The 22,124-nt window shown below is 41.9% G+C and overlaps 1 protein-coding gene across 2 annotated transcripts in view; it reads left to right on the top strand.

The window, feature by feature from the left end:
- Positions 1–2,856: 2,856 nt before the first annotated feature.
- Positions 2,857–22,124, top strand: part of GNAS (GNAS complex locus) — a 128,214-nt gene continuing 108,946 nt past the window's right edge. Inside the window, exons 1-2 of one of the 2 annotated variants that reach the window (XM_069953999.1) lie at positions 2,857–2,893; positions 3,011–3,261. In XM_069953999.1, the coding sequence (XP_069810100.1) occupies positions 3,036–3,261 (226 nt within the window). In that variant the 5' untranslated portion in view covers positions 2,857–2,893; positions 3,011–3,035. Of the gene's footprint in view, positions 3,262–22,124 lie in introns of both variants that reach the window. The other variant, XM_069953996.1, reaches the window with a different exon arrangement.

Below are 22,124 nucleotides of genomic sequence, written 5' to 3'. Positions count from 1 at the left end.
CCTTGCAGCCCTTGTTTAACGATTATGGGGCCGTGTAATAGGCCCAGTAAACGAGCGGCAATCTAGCAGATCGCTGCTTGTTTACAGGTATTATCGGGCCCTGCTCGGCCCGTGTAATACCACCCTAAGAGTCTAAGAGGGTGTCTTATCAATCTGATACCCTAGCGGACATCCAGTGTAAATTCTGTCATTTCATAGAACATTTTTGGAGTTATGCTGCGTTTACACGAAACGATTATCATGCGAATTCACATGATAACGATCAAATTCGAACGATAATCATACGTGTAAACGCAGCGAACGATCAAACGACGAGCGAGAAATCGTTCATTTTGATCTTTTAACATGTTCTTAAATCGTTGTTGATTGTTCGCAAAAAATTCGCAGATCGTTCCGTGTGAACAGTCGTTCGCGATTTAACCAATGTGCAAAACGATCAGAAAACGATTTTTCTGTATGATATATCGTACCGTCTAAAGGCTGATCGTTATGAAAAAAAATCGTTACTCCGACATCGTTAATCGTACGATCGAGCCAATTATCGTTTCGTGTAAACGCAGCATTAGCCCAGAGCATCATCTGATTCTTCAGGGGTTAATTCTCGTACCACCTGTTGCAGTTTTTATTGAAATTGAAACTGTACAAGGACTGTGCCTTCATGTATGTGGATGAACTGTTTGTTAAGAGTAAAGTTACCTATTGTGCCGCACTCGTCTCTAGTCTTGCATCTCCCTGTGTCCCTAAAGGCCCTTTTACATACTGGCTAAATATCAGGTGAATAAACGCTCCAAGAAACAATCATTCCAAGTAATTGTCAGGTATAAGGCTACTTTTATACACTGCAGTTATGTAGCAGTTTTGCTCAGGTTTTGTGACGCAGCTTTAAAGCAAAGGCCAGGTATAGATCATAGAGAAATAAATAATATAACAAGCAGATGCTTACACAGTGCAGTACTGCATCAAAAAGTTTTCCCATTAGCAATAGAGCCAACAGCCGATTCAATACATGTTACACTTCTGTTATCCACTAGGGTGCTCCCGCATGCTTCTGTGGTTCCTGCTCAGTGATGGCCACTCAGCCAATCACTGACTGCGCTAGAACAGTGCAATGATTGGCTAAGCAGGCTGTCAGTGGGCGGGGACCCAGGGAAGCATGCAGGAGCGTGCTGGTGGAACGTGGACAGGTAAGCATGATGTCGGGAGCTAAGTAGTTAATTTTTGACAATCTATAGCACAATATTCTCGCAGCGCAACTTAAATACAATGCAGGAATGGAGTGGAGCCAGAGACTTTAAATAAAAACAGTGTGAGAAACTCGCAGTGTGAAATCTGCTGCGACTGAAGTACGTGGTAAGGCTCCCTAAGACTACATATCACTGTAGATTTAAAGCAAATATATATTATCAGTTACATCACTGTGCTTTTTTTACTATAATCAATTGGCACCGATGCGGGGATGCTGGTGGAGCAGTCCTTTTTTGAAATGCCTCCTGGTTCCTGTGCTTGGCAACAGTCTTTACAGAGCAGCAGCCCCCCCAATCAGTAGAGCCATGTCTCACAGGGGAGAGGATATTGCCACACTGGGGGGCGGTGAGCAGACCCCCAGTGCTCCAGGGGAGGCCTGTACTCACCCAGTGCCAAGCTTGGAAACCAGTAGGTTTTTTAAAAAATGGACTGCGCCACCGGCATCCCCACGCCAGCACTAATCGATTAAGGTAAAGAAAAGCGGATGAGCCTGATGGTACATTTGCTTTACACTTGGCACTGTTGAAGAATTAGCAAATCTGCATCATTGTGTATGAAAAATTACTTTAATTTGTCTCAATCTTAAAGGGGTACTCTATAGGAAAACAATGTTTTTTAATCAATTAAAAAGTTACACAGATTTGTCATTTACTTCTATTTAGGAAAAATCAAGTCGTCCAGTACTTATCAGCTGCTATATGTTCTGCAGAAGGTGGTGTAATTTTTCTATTCTGACATAGTGCTCTCTGCTGCCACCTCTGTCCATGACAGGAACTGTCCAAAGCAGTAGCAAATCCCCATATAGAAAACTTCTTCTGCTGTGGACAGTTTCATGACATAGACACAGGTGGCAGCAGAGAGAACTGTGTCAGACTGGAAAGAATACACCACTTCCTGCAGTACATGCAGCAGCTGGTAATTATTTCAAGGCTTGTTTTTTTTTTTAATAGAAATAATTTACAGATCGGAATAACTTTCTCGCCCCAGTTGATTCGCAAACATTTGGAATACCTTAATGTTGATTAGGAACCTACTGTGCAGATCCATAAATATGTAGGATGATCTCCATAGATCTGGTATCTCCCAACCTATCTCATTAATCTGTCAGACAAGCTGCAAAGTTCTATATAATTTGTCCACCCTTACTGCAAGTATGTGCAATGTAATGTTTGCCCCGGGTAAACAACTCAAACTCCTCCTGCCAAGTTTTTGGAGTGCGATGAAGCCAAGAGACGACCTAAAAGACCCACAATTCATCCTTGTTACTGTTATGTCGGGGTATAGGAATATTTCCAGGGTACTGCTTTGATCATCTTACTCAGCTACAGTATCATCAGTGTTTCCATGATACTGGACATAAATCTGCCTTACTGTATTTGTTGTGGGAACAGAAAGGCGAAGTACAAAATTTCCACTAAGTACTGTATGTTAAATCAGCTGGCACCTGGATTCCCTTGCAAGGCCGTGAGTTTCTAAACATTACGGTAAACAGGGTGCTCTCTGGTCACGTGGTAGTAAAGAGTATGTTTCTCCTTTGCCTCTCAAACAAATTAACAGTGAGAGAGAGAGGAATAGGGAGGGAGGGAGGGAGGGAGAGGGACAGTGTGTCCGGGAGGCTAGGCTCAGAGGAGGAAAACACTGGAATACGGTAAGAGAGTGAACACTTTACAGTGGGACAAGAAGAACCGCATACAGCTTCCTCGGGGACGCACTCCCTATTATCAGGATTATGTTGGCTATTGGATGTTAAAACTTTTTTTTCCAGAACTGTGTCCCTCAGCTGCATCACTATGGGGATGTGTTCCAGCCTCAGGCCCAGGCTGTTAGGAGATCATGCACTTTCCTGCACTAGCGATTCTAGTTCTGGAGGTAATGATGATGGATGTAATACTGAATCGGATTCTTCCAAACTGCGAACCCAGCTGAAAGCGGAAAAGAAGAGGAGCAAAATTATTGACGACATGTTAAAAGCAGAGAAAAGAGCGTACAAACAGATACATCGACTGCTACTCCTGGGTGAGTTGACATTGACATATGTAAAAACGTGTGGCTTTGGCGCCGTACACCTGGACTGAGCAAGAAGGAGTTGTGTTGGAGTGTAATTGTAAGCTTGGTAGACTAGGAATAGCTGTGAACGCTAATATCTTCTAATGTCAGTGCTACTGTATCCGTGTTTTTGTTGTACTGAGTCGTGAAAGTTGACTGAAGATGTAACATAGAAACATAGAAGATTGTCAGCAGAAAAAGACCACCGGGTCCATCTAGTCTGCCCTTTTCGTAACCATGTCTGGTCTTTATTGGGCAGGCCTACGTAAACTGTGCCCGTTCTCGAGAATTTTACTGCAAGTCCCGTAAAACTAAAAAACAGCCTTGCCTTTCAGAAAAGCTGAGAAAAAAAATACTTTATACCATGCAAAGTAATGGTCGTGTCAGCATAGGTTCACTCATTGGCATAGAAAGCTTCTTTTTACTTTTGCCATCTGCACTGTGATGTAATCTTGTAAAAGAATGTCAGGTAATGTTCTCTGATTCTATCAGCTAGAAGCACAGGGAGAGAGAGATTATTAGTACTAACCATAATTACCCTAATATATACCTACTCCGTCAAGCTTACAGCATTTGGTTGTCGGGATCATAGGAGACAAAGTGACTTATACAAGATCGAAAGAGCTGACAATTGGGTTTAAACCAGGTTCCTTCACCAGGTTTTATTGGTATTTTCTAAACTTTTTAATTTTTTTTTTTAATATCTGAGCTGAAATCAAGCTACTTGCAGTATTTGGAGCAACGGATATATTACTTTACTGCTCTTTACTTCTGTTCCAGATAGTAGGTAAGAGTTGGTTGGCACGCCTAGTTTGCATTTTCCCTACATTGCAGTAAAAGCTCAGAGTAGACTTGTTCTGAGCTCGTAAACTCTCCCACAAGTCCGACGCCTTTTCCATATAATGATGATGTATTACAATGGTGCATCACTTTATTTCCTTCCAGCAATGACTATTTATACAAAGGGTGTTTGGTTAAGAGTATTGGGGCTGGAAGCTTAAAGCAGGGCAAGAATCATGTACGGAGCCTCTCCTCGGAAAAAATCGACATTAAGGAAATTGCAAGAATGTAAAAATGGTGCAGACTATTAAGGAGTAGAAAGTGGCAAATGGTGTATGTTATTTAAAAAAAATATCTGATTTATTATACATATTTGTTGTTGTTGTTGACAGGTGGAATAATGAATGCAGGTATTTTTAGATGCAACATCTTAGTTATTATTAGAGAGGAGGGAGCTTACAGAAAGTTTGGGTTCATGCAAACCCAAACGCTCGGTATTTGAATCACAGTGGCTGAAGAAGGTGAATGCAGCCCAAACCTGAACGTACTGTAGTTTTTCTCTTCTCTAGTTATATTGTTAAGTAAATTAATGCATTATATACCAACATATGAAATCACACCTGTCATACCTGTGAGAACATTTCTAGTATAGTTTTGTATGCTATTGTAGCCATTTTTTTGGTATTTGTATCAAATTATTATATGTTTGCATGGTGTTTTTTTATAGTGTATAGTGATGGGCATGTCTAATGCATTTACGCCGTAGCATATGAAAAGTTATAGGGTTTAAATACTTACTTTTCATGCACTTTGGATTCTGTAAAGCAAAAAAATCAGGATGTTTGAGAGTATGAGGAAGGGAACCCTTTCAGTATACAATAGGGTAACAAGATAATAATCTTTGTGCACGGGGCTGGTGTTTCCATAGTGAGCTTGTAGTGTTACTTTATCGCAGTAAAATGATTTCACTATAATTCACTTTAGAGCATCAAGCTTTGTTTATGCCTGCCGTGTTATGTATCTGCACTTGGATCATAAAACCACATGTTAACAGGCCTTAGAACCTAGTGTCTCCCGATTGATCCAGATTATTGCATTAAAGATAAAAAACACACAGCATAAAGGGCCTATTACACGGGTCGTTAAGCGGAGCAAACGAGCGCTCTCAGCGCTCGTTTGCTCCCCGTTTCCCGCTCGCTGCCGCCGCTATTCAACGCGGCGGCAGCGAGCGGGTGAGTGCGGGAGGGGGCGGCGGGCAGGTGCCGGGGGGGGGGGGGGGTTCTGCCCGGGTGATCGCTGATCGTCCGGGCAGCCCATAGGATACAGCAGCGTCTGCTGCCAATGCTCCTATTCAACGGAGCGCCGGCAGCAGATCGCTGCTATATCAGTCTGCAACGATCAGCCAGCATGAACGATGTCAGCTGATCGTTGCACTCTATTCCACGGGACGATTATCATCCGTAATCGTTCCTTGGAATAGGGCCTTTAGTCAGTGTACCCCAGAGGCAAAAGTTTCCCCTCTGACCCAACCTGCCGACCAGGCTTCATCTCAGTAAGTGTGAAATATTTTCTTTTAAACGACTAGTACAGAACTCAGATGTGATCAGCCTTGAGCCTCTTGCACACATCAGTGTTTGGCCCTGTAGTGCATGGTCTACCATTGTGGGCCACCAACAATCACAGACTGTGCACTTGAGAAGGGGCCTAAAGATCATGGATCCTGGACTCTATGGGGGACATTTATGAATGTTACAGCAGGGGCGTATGCCAGGGAGAAGGTGCAGATTTGTCCCTTCGCATATCCCCCAGGGGGAGCTCGAGGTGGGGGGGGGGAATGGACGGTAACAAGGTGGGGAGGAGAGGTGGCCTCCTCCAGCACCTTATTTATCATTATTCACAGGTTTGGGCACCTGGCCGGCCAGATTCACTAAGAGGCATGCCAGGGAAAAGGTGGAGGGACCTAACTTAAGACCGGCATACTCGTATGCCGGTCTGCATAAATCTCCACCAATAAGTGCACATCCTATTTTTTTCTATTTTTGGCTTCAGGCAAATTCATAGACTTTGGCATTCATGATTATGTTCTTTGGCACATGGTTTATAATAGGACTTATACAGTCCGCAAATTATGGCAATGTGCAAGGGGTCTTACAGTAGCTTGAAAAAAAGCTGCACATGATAGACCCCTCCCCCACCCTATATATTTCCTTTGTCTTAAATTGGGCCTTAAAAAGGTTCTTATGATGTAGTCTAGAGTCTAGACTGTGTTGAAAAATCACTGCTGTGGCCTAATTCTGAATATGTAACTTGAGGCAGATATTACTAGTCTATTGATACACAAAATGCTTCTCTCCCCTTTTTTTCCGTCCGTTTTACAATTTGTATTATTTAAAATTTGTGTATAGATTGGGAAAATACAAGATCAAAACATGGAACGCCGCTTTACACTTGATTGAGCAGACCCCCAATGGGAAATTGGCTCACACCCCGGAATTTGCTTACTCTTAATGGGCATCAAGGCTTAGCACCCAAACATAAAAACGGTTGTTATGCATACTCTCATGGCCACTAAACTGACTATTACCAGATTCTGGAAATTGCCAGTTACTCTGCACATTAATGGTATTGTATGCATAGCCTACTCCTCCTCGTAGGAGAGAATGTACGCTAATCTAACCCATACCTATTCTAAGTATGCTTCACAATGGTCCTGCTGGCTTAACATCTCATATTACTCCCCATGACCCATTTCCAGCTAAATTAGTTGCTTTTGACAGTGAATCTAACCTTGATCATACATAGCTTCCTGACAATGGTTATACCATAGAACTGTTTTCTTATTTGGTTGCTTGACTCTTTATACTTTTGTATTCCTTCTTGTTATATGATACAATTCTGCGCTGACTGTGTCAGTGAGTACTATGTGAGTACTATGCTTTCCTAAGCATGTTTTCTAACGCCATAAAAGTGGCTTTGTCTGTTTTCTTTGTTATACTTTGGAAAAGTAAAAAAAAAAATGTAGAATTATATTAAAACAATCAATGCAGGGATATCTTTGAAGAATTTATCTAATCCCGGTGCCAGTACATAAATAGTTTATGAAAGGTGACATTTTAACAATAGGAACACAATAGGCACTTACAAACTATGGCCCTTGAACTTCTGCGGAAGTAAAAATTCAAGTTGGATCACTTCCCAGGACTTCATGTTCCATATCAGCCAGGGAGCCACAAGTTACCTCTATGTGACTTCTATCAGAGGGGCAAAATACATTCCCTCTTACTGAACTTTTTGAATGTTCCAGTAGTACAACGCTTTGTTTTTTCACATGAATAGACTAACGCTGGCAAGGGGATTCCGATGCCGCAGTCCTTTTTGTGAACCACTGCCCGATTCCCAAGTTTGGCGCCCATTTATTTCCAGGCACTGGCTGGACATGAAGCACTGGGGGCTGGCCAGCCAACCCCCAGTGTGACCAAACCCCCTCCCCTCTGGGACGCGACTCCATTGATTCTAATGGAGCCGTGTCACAGAGGACCGGCAGGCTCGCCTCCAGTGTTTCATGCCTGGCGGTGCCCGGGAACAAACCAGTGCCGTGCTTGGGAACTAAGCGGTGGTTCAAAAAAAGGGCTGCAGCATCGGCATACCCATGCTGGTGCTGGTCTTTTCATATAAGAAAAACCACAAAGCAATGCACTTATACATTTGCTTTAAGGCAACTCTGTGCCCACAATCTGCTCCCCCAAATCGCTTGTACCGTCAGATAGCTGCTTTTAATCCAATGTCTGTCCTGGGGTCCGTTTGGCAGGTGATGCAGTTATTGTCCTAAAAAATAACTTTTAAACTTGCAGAAATGTGTCAAATTGGCTTGGCCTAAAGTGTCTGTGCCTGCAATGCCTCTCCATCCCTCCTCTCCGCCCTCTTCACCATTAGGAATTCCCCTGAGTAGGATTTCTCCTAATCATCACTTGTCTAAACACTGCACCTGTGCTGGATCATTAGGGCCCCTGTGCAGTGTTTAGACAATTGATGAATAGGAGAAATCCTGCCTAGGATATTCCTAATGGTGAAGAGGGTGGGGAGGGGGGACGGAGATGCGGTGCACAGGTACTCTAGGCCACGCCAATTTGATACAGGGCTGCAATTTTAAAAGTTGTTTTTAGGACAATAACTTCATCACCTGCTAGACGGACCCCAGCACAGATCTTGGATTAATACAGCTATCATACGGTACAATCGGTTGGGGGGGGGCAGATTGTGCATGCAGAGTAGCTTTAAAGAGTTGTCAAAATATATGCTTTTAGAAGTGCCCAGAAGGTCAATGTTAATAGTATCATAATATCATGTGACAGAATGCTAATATCCTAAGCCATGATCATACACTTTCTAGACAGTTCTGAGCAAACAACTATTATGACTTCTTCAGAATATCAGTGATCACTGATGCTAAGAAGGTGAACAAAGAACATTTAATACCTCTAGTCATCCCTGACGGGTTCTCTATACCTACGCATTCTGGTCATATAAAATTATCAGAAGTCTGATTTTTTATTTTTTAATCAGTTCCATAAAATCCATACAAGTGAAATAATTCTAAATCTGGTATGTCCCAGCAAACATCTGCTCCAACATATTGACAGAGGGAATGAGAGGGGATGTTGTGGAACATCATGACAGCCCTCTCCTCTCTCTATCCAAAGAATATGTGGGCTAAAAATAGCACCTGTAGTCTGTTCATGGCGCCAGGGAAAGCAACCACAGAGAGTCTAATTCCCTGCACTTGATCTCAGGTAAATTGCTCCTACTTGTATCACAGTCATTGTGCAAAAAGGTAAACACTAAGGAATAGCCCCCTAATGCATAAGTACATTGTAATTTTTAGTAGAAAGTTTTCTGGATAATTCTATCAAACGTGCAAGAAAAAAAATATGGATCACAAATAAATATAATCCTAAGCAAAGTATTAGAAGGTTTCCCTAGATTAAAAGTTATCATCTATCCACAGTCATTCAGTCTCTATAGGGTCTTGTAGCCAAGTGCTGTACTCAGCTATCATTAGAAATCCCTCAAGGCCCTATTATACAGTGATTATCGGCTGAATCCGCAAATAAAGACAATCCTTGTCTTTCAACGTGTTTAAAAATCAGCTGATGAAAGGCTTCGTGTAGACGTGGCTGAACACACAACATTGGTGATGTCTGTAGAGGTCTTCACCCTGCGTCCATCTTGCCTTATATAGATAGGTTGCACCATCGATGAGAAATCCACTAAAAATGGATTACATGTTAATGAGGTTGTTTGGTGCACACGGGGTGGGCCAGAGCCCCCCAGTTCACCATTATACCTCAGTGCCTTCACAAGCCCTGATGTAGCTTGTTTGGGCTGCAAAATACTGCATGCGCACAGTAAGGGCCTGGTCACACTATGGAACCCGCCTGGATAAGCTCTAGCTGATTCCATGCACTTGCGCCCCCCCATACACACACACACACACACTTGAACATCTGGCTATCCCATAGGCTTTATGTTCAGGCAGATTCCACCGTTCGCCCAAAGAGTTGACATGTCATCTTCAAGCAGGGGGTGCGAGCGCACGGAATCTGCCATAGGTTATCTGCGTGGATTCCGTAGTGTGAATGCGCCCTAAGGCCTCATTCACACGTCCGTAGTGCAGGCCATAATTGCAAACCATACTGTGGAGGTTCATCTGTAGTGCTCCGCAATTCACAGACCACTACATAGAAGATAGTCTGTGACGCAATTGTGGGTTCATACTAGGTCCTATTTTTTATCCTATTCTAGGTCCTGGATTTATCCTAATCATCACTTGTCTAAACACTGTACATGTATCTTAACGATCCAGCACAGGTGCAGTGTTTAGACAAGTGATGATTAGGAAAAATCCTGCCCAGAGGCATTCCTAATGGTGAAGAGGGCAGAAAGAAAGGACAGAGGGGCCATGCCAATTTGACACAGGGCTGCAAATTGAAAGTTTTTTAAGACAATAACTGCATCACCTGCCGAACAAACCCCAGGACAGATCCTGGATTAAAAGCAGCTATCCGACGGTACAAGCGGTTTGGGGAGGGCAGATTATGGGTACAGAGTCGCTTTAAAGGTGCACTTTTAGATCTAATTGAAATTTAGAAAAAACTTTAAGGGTAGTAATGGTACTGGCATCAATCACATCTATCTGCTTCCCAAGATTCCAGTGTTTTCCCTATATAATAAATGGATATTTTGTCATGCATGTGCATTTCACGTGGATGGCCAGATCCTGAAGACAGTTTGCCTTGTTTCTGTGCCTCGTGTCATTGTCTGACCAATATACGTAGGGAAGGGCATTTCTGTTATGTAAAAGGCCGCGAGGATGTTACATTTTGTATCAGAAGTCATTCCAGAAGCTGTTGCTTTGAACATAACACACAGAACCTTTTCACTCATGTAAGCTCTACAGGACCAAAGGAGGATTACGGTAGTATTGCAATGTTTTGTTAAACCTATAAAGAGCAGATGTTGAAACAATAGCCATATTGTCAGCACTGAATTACCTGACTTGTGTGATTTGTTCAGCCCTGAGGTCTGCTATAGCTAAACATAATAAATGTAATATTAAACAATAGTATAGGTATTGCCAAAGTAAGAAATGCGAATGGATTGTAAGCACTATGTATAATAAATAGCAGTATTCAGTATTCCCACTTGTTGAATTATTTTTCTTTTTAGCTATTACTAGTAAAAACATATGATGATATAGCATTTAACTAATGTTTTCATTCAGCCATACCCATACACCTAACTTATATATGCAGAATAGTGGCTTTATAGTGGTACAAATCATGGCGCTACTTAAAGGGACTGTATGGCAGTTGCGAAGCTACCATAGAGGCATACCAGACAGCTGGTATGGGGCCCATGCCGCAGGGGGGCCCCGGAGATGCGCAGGGAAGATAAGAGCTGACCTGTATCCTTCTGCTTAACCCTCTATGGATTGCAGTGTGTAAGTGACCCACAGTATATTACATATTACACAGTATATTACATGAAGGAGTGTTATATGTGTAACAGATGATGAAGTGTAACGCTGCAGATATATTACATGATGGAGTGTAACACTATATGTATATTACTTGTTGGAGTGTAATGCTGCAGGTATATTACTTGTTGCAGTGTAATGCTGCAGGTATATTACTTGTTGGAGTGTAATGCTGCAGGTATATTACTTGTTGGAGTGTAATGTTGCAGGTATATTACTTGTTGGAGTGTAATGTTGCAGGTATATTACTTGTTGGAGTGTAATGTTGCAGGTATATTACTTGTTGGAGTGTAATGTTGCAGGTATATTACTTGTTGGAGTGTAATGTTGCAGGTATATTACTTGTTGCAGTGTAATGCTGCAGGTATATTACTTGTTGGAGTGTAATGCTGCAGGTATATTACTTGTTGGAGTGTAATGTTGCAGGTATATTACTTGTTGGAGTGTAATGCTGCAGGTATATTACTTGTTGGAGTGTAATGCTGCAGGTATATTACTTGTTGGAGTGTAATGCTGCAGGTATATTACTTGTTGGAGTGTAATGCTGCAGGTATATTACTTGTTGGAGTGTAATGCTGCAGGTATATTACTTGTTGGAGTGTAATGCTGCAGGTATATTACTTGTTGGAGTGTAATGCTGCAGGTATATTACTTGTTGGAGTGTAATGTTGCAGGTATATTACTTGTTGGAGTGTAATGTTGCAGGTATATTACTTGTTGGAGTGTAATGCTGCAGGTATATTACTTGTTGGAGTGTAATGTTGCAGGTATATTACTTGTTGGAGTGTAATGCTACAGGTATATTACTTGATGGAGTGTGACCCGGCCGGTCTCTGCAAAGATCATCCCGGACGGTACTGCAGAATGATCTTTCCGGCCGCAGTGTTCTGATGCGGGCGCATCATTGCGCGCCCGCATCAGAACTCTCATAGCACACAATGAAGCAAGCGGCAAGCTCACTTCATTGTGTGAACTGACAGGTCTTTCTGCTCCACACCGCCGCCGATGGCAACAACGGCCGTACTTTTACGCTATGTGAACATAGCCTATTGCTGCAGGTATATTAGATGATGCAGTGTAAGGCCATGTTCACACGTTGTAAGAGACCGGCCGGACTCTGAAAAGATCATCCCGGCTGGTACCGGCTGGTTTGCAGCGCTGCTAGGGATCCCCGCTGGAGCGTATATGATGTGTATACGCTCCGGCCGGGATCCCATAGACAACAATGCAACGTATATTCTCGTAATAATCACGGCTGTTGTACAACAGCCGTGATTTTACGAAAACATATGTTATGTGAACAGCCTAATGCTGCAGGTATATTACTTGACAGCAGAGCAGAGGTGTAACTTAAAACTGATGAACCCCAGTGTAAAATCTTTCACAGGTCCCCTCAAACCTTGAGCCCAGGTGCATCCGCACCCCCTATAGCTAGGCCCCTATGCTGCAGGTTTTGCTTTATTTGCCCACAGTGGATACCTTTTTGTTTTGCTAAAATGACTCTTCGCCATGTTACTGCCAGGAGTTCTCCACATGCCTGTTTCCCAGGGCTGAAAAGTATTTTTAGGACCCTGACCCAGTAACATTTAACTCGGCAGGACAGGGGCACCGAGCTCATATTGCTTTGAAACAACAAAATACAAAAATTAGAATGCTACAGAAGCAGAATATATACTGTGTATATATACATATTGCATCATAGTTATAGCAGCAGCCATGAACCAAGTTGGATAGCCTTTAAACTAGTTCTTTCTGTGACCACTTTTTAAAATGTTGGAGTCACATGTATAAACAAGTAATGCAAGCGAAAATTATTTACCATGCAGCTGTGGTCCCACATTTGCAGTTTTGTCTGGATTGACTGGACTTTGTCATTTGATCAGCATTATGAGGCTTAAAGGAGAACTCTGGGCTGGGTAATTTTTGGCAGAGTGCTTGGGAGGATGAAAGAAGTAACATGCTCTCCCCTCCCCAGCACTCAACCAAAAATCACCCCACCCCCAAGTCCACATAATCAGTTAAGGGCATTTACATGGGCCAATTATTGGCCAAGAGCACTGCTAGAAACGGCTGATTCTGATCATGTCTTTAGAGCATGCATATATCTGTGCTGTCAGTTTCCAGCTGACAAGCAAGGCATACTTACCATCCGCACTGCTTTGATGCGGCATGCGTCTCCTCAGTCCTCCAGCTGTATCTCCAGGCCCCACTTCCTCCAGTTGCCAATCATTCTGGAAGAGGCGGGGCCTGAAGATACAGCTGGAAGACCGGAGAGATGGATGACGGATCACAAGTAGTGCAGAAGGTAAGCATGCACTGTGCGTCTGGAAACAGATGACACAGATATACGCATATCTGTGCTGTCAGTTTTCATGACTACACGAATGATACAAGGAGCGTTCGTGCAGCCTGGCATTGTGCCATGTAAAGACAAGATTTACCCCTTCTTCCTGGTGTACATCTGCCGTATCCCCTGCTTACGAGATGGGCGGACTCTGGGGAGGCGGCAGGGCCAGGAGGAGGCGTGGTCTCCTCTCGCACCTCATTTATCATAATTTACGCCTGCTTGCAGGCTGAAAGCAGGTGTAGCCAGCTGGATTCAGTAAGAGGCATGCACCTCATAGTAAATTTGGCCTGGGGAAAGGGGGCGGGTGGCCTAATTTAAGGCTGGCTCACAAGTCCCCCAATGTCTCCAAAAATCACAGAAGCCAGACAGTCGGTGCTCTTGGCATTTACTACTGGTGGCTAACCTTTTACATTTTTTATGCTGATGTCCTTTAGGTTGTTGTTGCCCAAATGTCCTTTTTAAAATGCCATTTTTGTGGCAATTCAGAAAAGTTATTTTCCTAAAGGAAGCTAGGAAAGAAAAGAAAGTGTCCCAATCCCCTATTGTTTATGGTGTTTTTTTTTCTTTTTAGAGGTGTTTTTAGAGTCAGCAGCAATCTTTGAATAACCTTAGAAGATTACAACATTGGTAGCAATCACAATTGGATGCAATATACTTCTTGTTTGTTAGGCCAAAAGAGTATCAGATTGGTCTTTTTCATATTTTTTTCTTTTGTGTAGAGAAGTGTAGTCAACTATGCTTTTCTGAGCAGAGGCATCCCGCAAAAATGTATACAGCATGTGGTACATATTCTTCTAACATGGGAGCCAATGGGCAGCGTATACCACTCTATGTATATATATTGGCATTGGTTTTCCATTAGGGATATGTGTGAGGAAATCTTGGTGATGTTACCAATAGCAACTAATCACTAGGCCGCTTTTCTTTTTCCAGATTAATGGTAATAATGTAAGCCGTAGCATGATTGCTGTGGGCAGTAAGGCCGTTTTCTAGGCCTTTTTTTAAGAACGTGGATCAATACCAACTGGTTGTTTCCATTCTAGCAAAATTTCAAGGTTTATTACGTTAAAGCGACTGTATCCACTAACCCACCCCATCAAACCTCTAGTACCGTCCATTTGATAAGAGAAAATCGTGGTGCCTGGTGCCTTGGTTAGAGTAAAATGATCTTTGAATCTGTACAATTCAAACTGGTGTTGCCTTGAGTGTCTTTGTCCCATGTCTGCGATGCACACATAGTATTTCTGAGCAAAACTGACAGAGCAAAATTATAATGGAAAGATTTGCACAGTTTCTATGTTTTCAACCCACTTCTGGTTTTTGTTGAAAAAAGACTTACAAAAATACTATGTGTGAACATAGGCTAAAGGTCCTATTACATGGGCCGAATACAGCCCAATCATTTTAGTAAACAAGCGCTGATCTGCTAAATCGGCGCTTGTTTACGATAATCAGGCAGTAAGGGCTGGATAGACATCGTTAGTGATGTCCATGCAGCCCTTGCCCAAACACCTGATACCCTACATCTCCCAGTCTTCTTTCCTGTGCTCCGCAGCCTCCTGGTCCTGGAGGCTGTAGCCTCTGAGCGTCAGCTAACGAACAGCTGATGATCGTTTCATTGACAGATAGTCGTCTCTATTACACAGAGCTATAATCGTCCCGATTAGGACAATTATTATTCTGTGTAATAGGGCCCTAAGGGTTAATGTCAGACTGCTAGTGTTACAATATATACCTATTTTATATCCCTAATAGGTTTGACATTGGATTCAATGGGAAAATACCACACAATGGTGTGCGCTACCTAAAAGAGTTATGCAGGATCAAGAAAATATGATTGCTTTCTTCCAGTAACAGCACCACTTACCTTAAGTTTTTGTGTGGTATTGCAGCACAATTCAATTGAAGAGAATGGAGTTAAGCTGTAATATCACACACAAACTGAGGACAAGTGTGGTGCTGCAAACAGCAAAATAAAATATCTTTTAACTTTATATAAAGATACTCTTCTACAATGCACATTGTCAAACATTGTCCTTCAACTACTGTACACACAGATACACTGACATACAAATGTATTCCTGTATTGCAGTGGTTCCAAGTAAAGATGAGTGAATCTCCCAAGATTCATTTGAGGAGGTTATACTCCAATCAGGACTTCAGATTTGTTTCGGATTTGACGCTGATTTGGATTTTGCCCTACACTCCCTGCTGTTAAGTGACGATGCATAGCATACTGTATAGGAACTGGACCATAGAATCTACATCCTGAGCAGGTGGCAGGTGAGTGATGATGCATAACATCGCCACTTACCTCCTTGTAAGCTTACTGTAGTGGAGCAGTGACTCCTGCCAAAATGACAGGTGTCCTTGCAACTCTGCTCGTGGTTGAGTAATACCCGCTTTCTGCTTCTGTCTATGGCCCAGCCTGGATCAGGGTTTTTCTCTATGGCCTCTTGTGACTACAAATTGGTCACTAGAGCACTGAAGAAAAAATATTACAAATATGACAGAACAGAAAGTATATGGCCTAGCAATATGGTGTCATGCTACCTAGTCCTTAGGGCCACAACCTGTTTCTTAACGTATTGCACATTATGGGTGAATAAATTCACTTTCTTATTCACTATTCCTGCAGTGCCGCCTTATCGTTTTCAAATTTTTTTTCTTAACGTTGGTGTTTCCAGACTCTAGCAACAACACTGCCTCTCAAAGTATTCTTTTTCTGCTGCTCCATGGAATTGTCTTCCTGATGCTGGTCTTCTTCTGTGGCTGGTCATCCCTAACTTATTTAAAGGGATTTTCTGTGTTGAAATAATTGATGACCTATCCTTGCTGATCAGCCATACTTGAAAGCTTTTCTCTAACTTTATATTTCAACCTTAGGTCCCATTAATTTCAATAGGAGATGGTCTGCAGTAACCCAGTGCCACCATTACATAACTGTGCACAGCTTTTAGCCCAGTTCAATTTATGGGGAGACCCTTGTTTACTTTATGTGGGGACACCACACAGCTCTTCTGTACAGTTGAATGGTGGGTGCTGTGTGTTTACATTCTAATGATCAGCGACTGATGGCCTACTGTGAACATAGGTCGAGAATTATTTCAGCCCAGAAAACCCCTTTAAAATACTTAGCTGGTCTTTCTCACTTGATTCCTGGTAGCTACCTAGGTTCACCTGTTTCATGTAGCTGTCTGTTTTGGACCTGGCTAGAATCCTCACTATTAGAACTTGGAATAATATTAATAATTCCTCTTGGAATTATTAAAATATAAATAAATAGACAACCACTAGGTGGAAGCCTAGGGCACACACACTATAAGCCACGCCAGTTGGACACAGGGCTGCAAGTTTAAAAGTTGTTTTTTAGGACAATAACTGAATCACCTGCCGAATAGGACAGATCTTAAATTAAAAGCAGCTATCTGAAGGTACAAGTGGTTTGGGGGGTCAGAGTGTGGGTACAGAGTCGCTTTAACACAGAATGAGCAGGGATTTCACTCAATATGTTTATATTGAATCTTTTGCCACAAAGATATACAGTGGTGCCTTGGATTACGAGCATAATTCGTTCCAGGACTGTGCTTGTAATCCAAATCCACTCTTAAACCAAAGCAAGTTTTCCCATAAGAAATCACTAAAATGCAGACAATTGGTTCCACACCCCAAAAATAGTGAATTTATATTCTGAAAAACATGTAAAACAAAACAAAACAAACAAACATTTAAAAACAGCTGAATATGTCCCATTATAAGTTACTGTACAGTATGGAAATCAGCATGTGGTGTATAATATATTATAGAGTAAGTGCACAAACTTGAAAACAGCCGCAATTTGTAGATACAGAATGGAACTGCAGATGCCCATAATGCAGTAGCGTAGTACAACAGGCTCGAATAGAGAAGGAGGGCTGCTGTCAGAGGTCTGTGTGGTCACATGACAGCAATGGGAAAGGGAGTATTTTCAGCATGGACCAATCAGAGCTGACAGAGACTGCAGGGAGCATAAAGGAATGAGCAGGGCAGATGTGGGCACATACATGCAGCGCTCTCTGTCCGGGGAGAGAGGGGTTACAGCTATGAAGAGATTACCTCCACAGTCCTGTCCCCTGATGAAAGCCCCAGCCTGAAGTGGATCTGCTATGATTTGGAAGGTGAGGGAGACTTCCTGGGTCAGAGTACAGGGCTGTAGACCCCACTGTGCATGCCAAGCCCCTCCCCCACTTGCCCTCCCGCCCAGTACAGGGAGCTCTTAAACCAAAACAATGCTCTTAAACCAAGTCACAATTTTGAAAAACTGTGAGCTCTTAAACCAAAATGCTCTTAAACCAAGTTACTCTTAAACCAAGGTACCACTGTATATCAATCTGCTCAGTTCTTCCTATAACATGTTGGTGATAGAATAGATAGCATTGTCTTGGTGACAGGTTCCCATTAGGGGACAGGAATTCACCTAAACAAATTCTCAACTTGAAAGCAAGAGTAGTCACATGGTTGTACTGTATGATATCCATATCCATATGCCAAGGACAGAACTCATGAAGGGCTGGCATTGATAGATAACATTTGCTTTGTAAAGTTTGTCTCATGATTTTTTACTTTTTGCTTTGAAATTGAGAGGCTTAATATACCTATCGTGTTCTGGATATCTCGTGATCCTATCACAAGGCATCTATTTTTTTATGTTAGAAAAACAAAAAACAAAGCCTGTGCTATCTCTCACATTTTTAATAAGGACATTTTGCTGTTTGAAATATTCAGCAATCGGTTAACCCTTTCAATACCTGGTTTACTTTCAAACTTCTGAATTTGTGCTTTTTTCCCCTAGCCCTCTAATAGCTTATTTTTCAATCTACAAAGCCATAGGAGGGCTTGTTTTTTTGCGGGATCCATTTTACTTTTTACTCAAACCTTTATTAATCTACTAATTTTATGAAATGTAAAGCAAAACTGAGAAACATTTTTTTGTGGGGTGAAATTGAAGAAAGTTGCTATAAAACTGACATGTTATCTGTATTCAGTGGGTCACTATGATTACAGTGATACCCAAAATTGTAGCTTTTGTTTTATTTTGCTACTTTAAAGTTAAACTTTCTTTAAAAAAAAAAAAATGCTTAAAATTGCTCTGTTCTGCTTACATTTTTAAATCTTTTTCTGTTGCCACCTGTTTTTTTTCCCCTGATTTGTGATGTGAACAAAAATCTGCAATTTTGGTGGCAATAATGAAGTTATATTTTATTAGTTTAGATAATTTCAAAACTTTTTACTGTATTTTTGCTTTAATTTTTTGTAAAATGTGGAAAAAAGGGGGTTTTAATATTACGGGAGGGTTATTTTTTAATATATTAAAAAGAATAGTCTTTTACACTTTTTAAAGTGAACTCAGTGGCTGCTTTTAATCCATGATCTGTCCTGGGGTCCGTTCGGCAGGTGATGCAGCTATTGTCCTAAAAAACAACTTTTAAACTGGCAGCCCTGTGTCCAACGGCCAGGGCTTAGATTGTGTATGCATTAGGCTGGCACAACCTGGAATGCTCTAGGCAGATTGTCTCCTATGCATCAGCTGTGTGAGCTGTGTGAATACTGAACATAGGTTGGATCGTTAAGGCACCTGTGCAATGTTCAGACAGTAGAAAATGTTCCAGTGGCATTCCTAATGAGGAAGAGGGTGGGGAGGAGGGACGGAGCGGTGGTGCAAAGTTAGGGCACAGATACTTCCGTTGGGCATGGGGCTGCAAGTTTAAAAGTTGTTTTTTAGGACAATAACTGCATCACCTGCCGAACGGACCCCAGGACAGATCTTGGATTAAAAGCAGCTATCCGAAGGTACAAGTGGTTTGGGGGGGGGGGCAGATTGTGGGTACAGAGTCACTTTAAGTCCAACTAGGGGACTTTTATTAGCAATTATTATGTTGCATTGCTTTGCTTTTATTGTGCTCTGCTAGTAGAGCCTACCTGAGACACTCAGCAGATTTACTATGGAAGGCACAGAGTCATTCAGCTGCCACAGTATCAGATCTGTTATGTAAATTAAGGGGAAAAGACAGGTGAGCCGGCACCTCTATATTAAACACGAAGTACATTTCAAACATATCTAGCTAACATGTGACCAGTTTTATATTTTATCAATTTATATTTTAGTTCCTCATCAGACATACAGTCTTTAGAGATGAGCGAACCTCGAGCATGCTCCAGTCCATCCGAATCCGATCGTTCGGCATTTGATTAGCTGTGGCTGCTGAAGTTGGATAAAGCTTTAAGGTTGTCTGGAAAATATGGATACAGCCAATGACTATATCCATGTTTTCTACATGACCTTAGGGCTTTATCCAACTTCAGCAGCCACCACTAATCAAATGTAGAACGATCGGGTTCGGATGGACTCGAGCATGCTCAAGGTTCGCTCATCTCTAACAGTCTCCCAACTGTGTGCCCCATGGGACTGATTAGTTGTTTGTTGCACATTGGTCTCTAGTGCTCTTGATATTATGATGATTTTACACTGATTTATATTTTGTGATCCTGGGGGTTTATACTGTTTCCTTTTGTTCTTGCACTGTTTTATACTGTTTGCACTTTTGTATGGCTAAAAATGAAGATATGCCAGATTCCAGTTTTCATTTCTCACAGGTTCTTTGAAAAATGAAAGGTGGAATCTGATTGGTTGTTAGGGGTAACTAAGACAAATCTACTTTACACCATGTTTGATAAATCTCGCCCTGTTTTGTTTTCCTTCACCTTTGTGTCTGGCTCTTCTTCTGCACTGCTAATATCAATGGCACCATACATTTCACCCAGCTGGATACTTGCAGGACGTTTCCCCATCTGTTTTGGCAATGTAAATAAAAATGGTACTATTCATTCATAGCTAGTATAATTTTTATTAATCCCTCTGAACATGCTCTTTTTCTTAGCCCTTGTATATTTTAAGCTTGGAAGAAGAACTATGAAACTGTGAACAGTAGTCAGCAGCAACCATCTTATTAGATGGCTACTGTCAGGAGGCTGAAAGAGACTGTATATGTGACCGCTAAATAAGTCTGATGTAGCTCATGCTCATACGCAACCTTGTCTAGCATCACGCTTGTTACAAATAAAATAAATGTAATTTTAACATAATTTTCTGCACTGCATAAACTTTTTTGGGACAGCAGAAAGCTCGTGTATCATTTCTATATAAATAGTATAAAAAGGCTGAAGAATGCGAGACTGTTTGGGATAAACAGCGGCCTGTTCTAAGAATCACTCAGCACAAACAGTGACACAATGTTCTTGCCACAGATAAGTCAGTGGGCAGATTAGATGGAACTATTGGGCTTTATCTTTGTGATATGTCTGTGTTTTTCAATGGACCAAAAAAAAAAAAAAAAAAAAAACCTGGCCATATAGCTCTTAAATGGTTGCCTGGTTTCGAGAATCCAGTCTCTGATACCATGTGACAACATTCCTGGAGAAGCTATGAATACGTAGCAGAACGCGGTTGGGTTTGGCATACATGCGCCATGTTTTCTTGCTCACTATCATAACATACATGATGGGATCATTTGTGGACTTGGTTCCTTTGGCCTGACTTATTATTGAAGAGCTGTTTCTTATATCTTGTGTTGCATTGGGTGTATGAGCTGACCCTGGGATGACCTGCTGGATTATTTGTTTTAGACCTATGTTGGTCTGTTTTAGTTGCTTTTAGCGCACCCGCATCAGAGCTTCCCATAGCCCACAGTAAAGCGAGCGGCCGGAGCTGCTTGCTTCACTGTGTGAACTGACAGGTATTTCTGCCGCCGCACAGATCCCGGTCGGAGCGTATACAATGTGTGTACACTCTGGCCGGGATCCCATTGCACATAGGCTATGTCCCACCCCGCAAAACTACGGCCGTAGTTCTGCGGTGAGAACTACGGCCGTAGTTTTACGTAGTGTGAACATAGCCTAAGGGTGTGTATTTCTGCTAATAGTATAGTATAGTGTGATCACACTATAAGTATTTTTATTGTATTTAATTGCAGTATTTAATTATTTCACTGCAGTGCTGCATCATTTCATGTGCTGGATCATGGATCAAAACGACCCATTCCTCAGCTTATAAAGGGCAATGAGCTAAGAATCGCCCCATGTAATAGGGCTCCTAGGCTTTGTTTCCATTTTTGTTGTGTTTTTTTGGTTTACATAAATAAAGCCTAATTATAGTGCTTGAAAAGCACTATATTGTAATCCGTATTCTTCTTCTTCTAGCTATTTTTCTGTGCGTAATACAGCCCGAACCGCTTTACACACAGACTCTGTTCAAACTGCATTTCGAAGCCCGCGGCGGTGTGTGGTGTGCTATCTATTTTTCGTTTCGATCAGATTTGTCGTTTTTAAGAAATTTACGTTTAAAGACCCCAAATTTCCCATAGAAAATAATGACCCATTGCAAATAATGGCTACACTCTAACTGCTGACAGCCAATCACAGCACATATGCAAATAGCTGAGATATAGCAGCCAATAGGAACTCTACGGTCTCGTCAGGCAATGTCTCACACCATCCACAGTCACATGTCCACTATTGGCCAATAGAAGATGTAATATATGGAAGGTCCTTAACGATGTCCTTGACATGAGTAAGATTGTCATGGTAACCGAGCAATGATCTTTGCCATTATAAGTACCCAGATCGCTCTTAAAG

This window comes from Dendropsophus ebraccatus, chromosome 14 (assembly GCF_027789765.1).
Source record: "Dendropsophus ebraccatus isolate aDenEbr1 chromosome 14, aDenEbr1.pat, whole genome shotgun sequence".
Taxonomy (NCBI): domain Eukaryota; kingdom Metazoa; phylum Chordata; class Amphibia; order Anura; family Hylidae; genus Dendropsophus; species Dendropsophus ebraccatus.
This window is presented reverse-complemented; position numbering and strand designations above follow the sequence as displayed.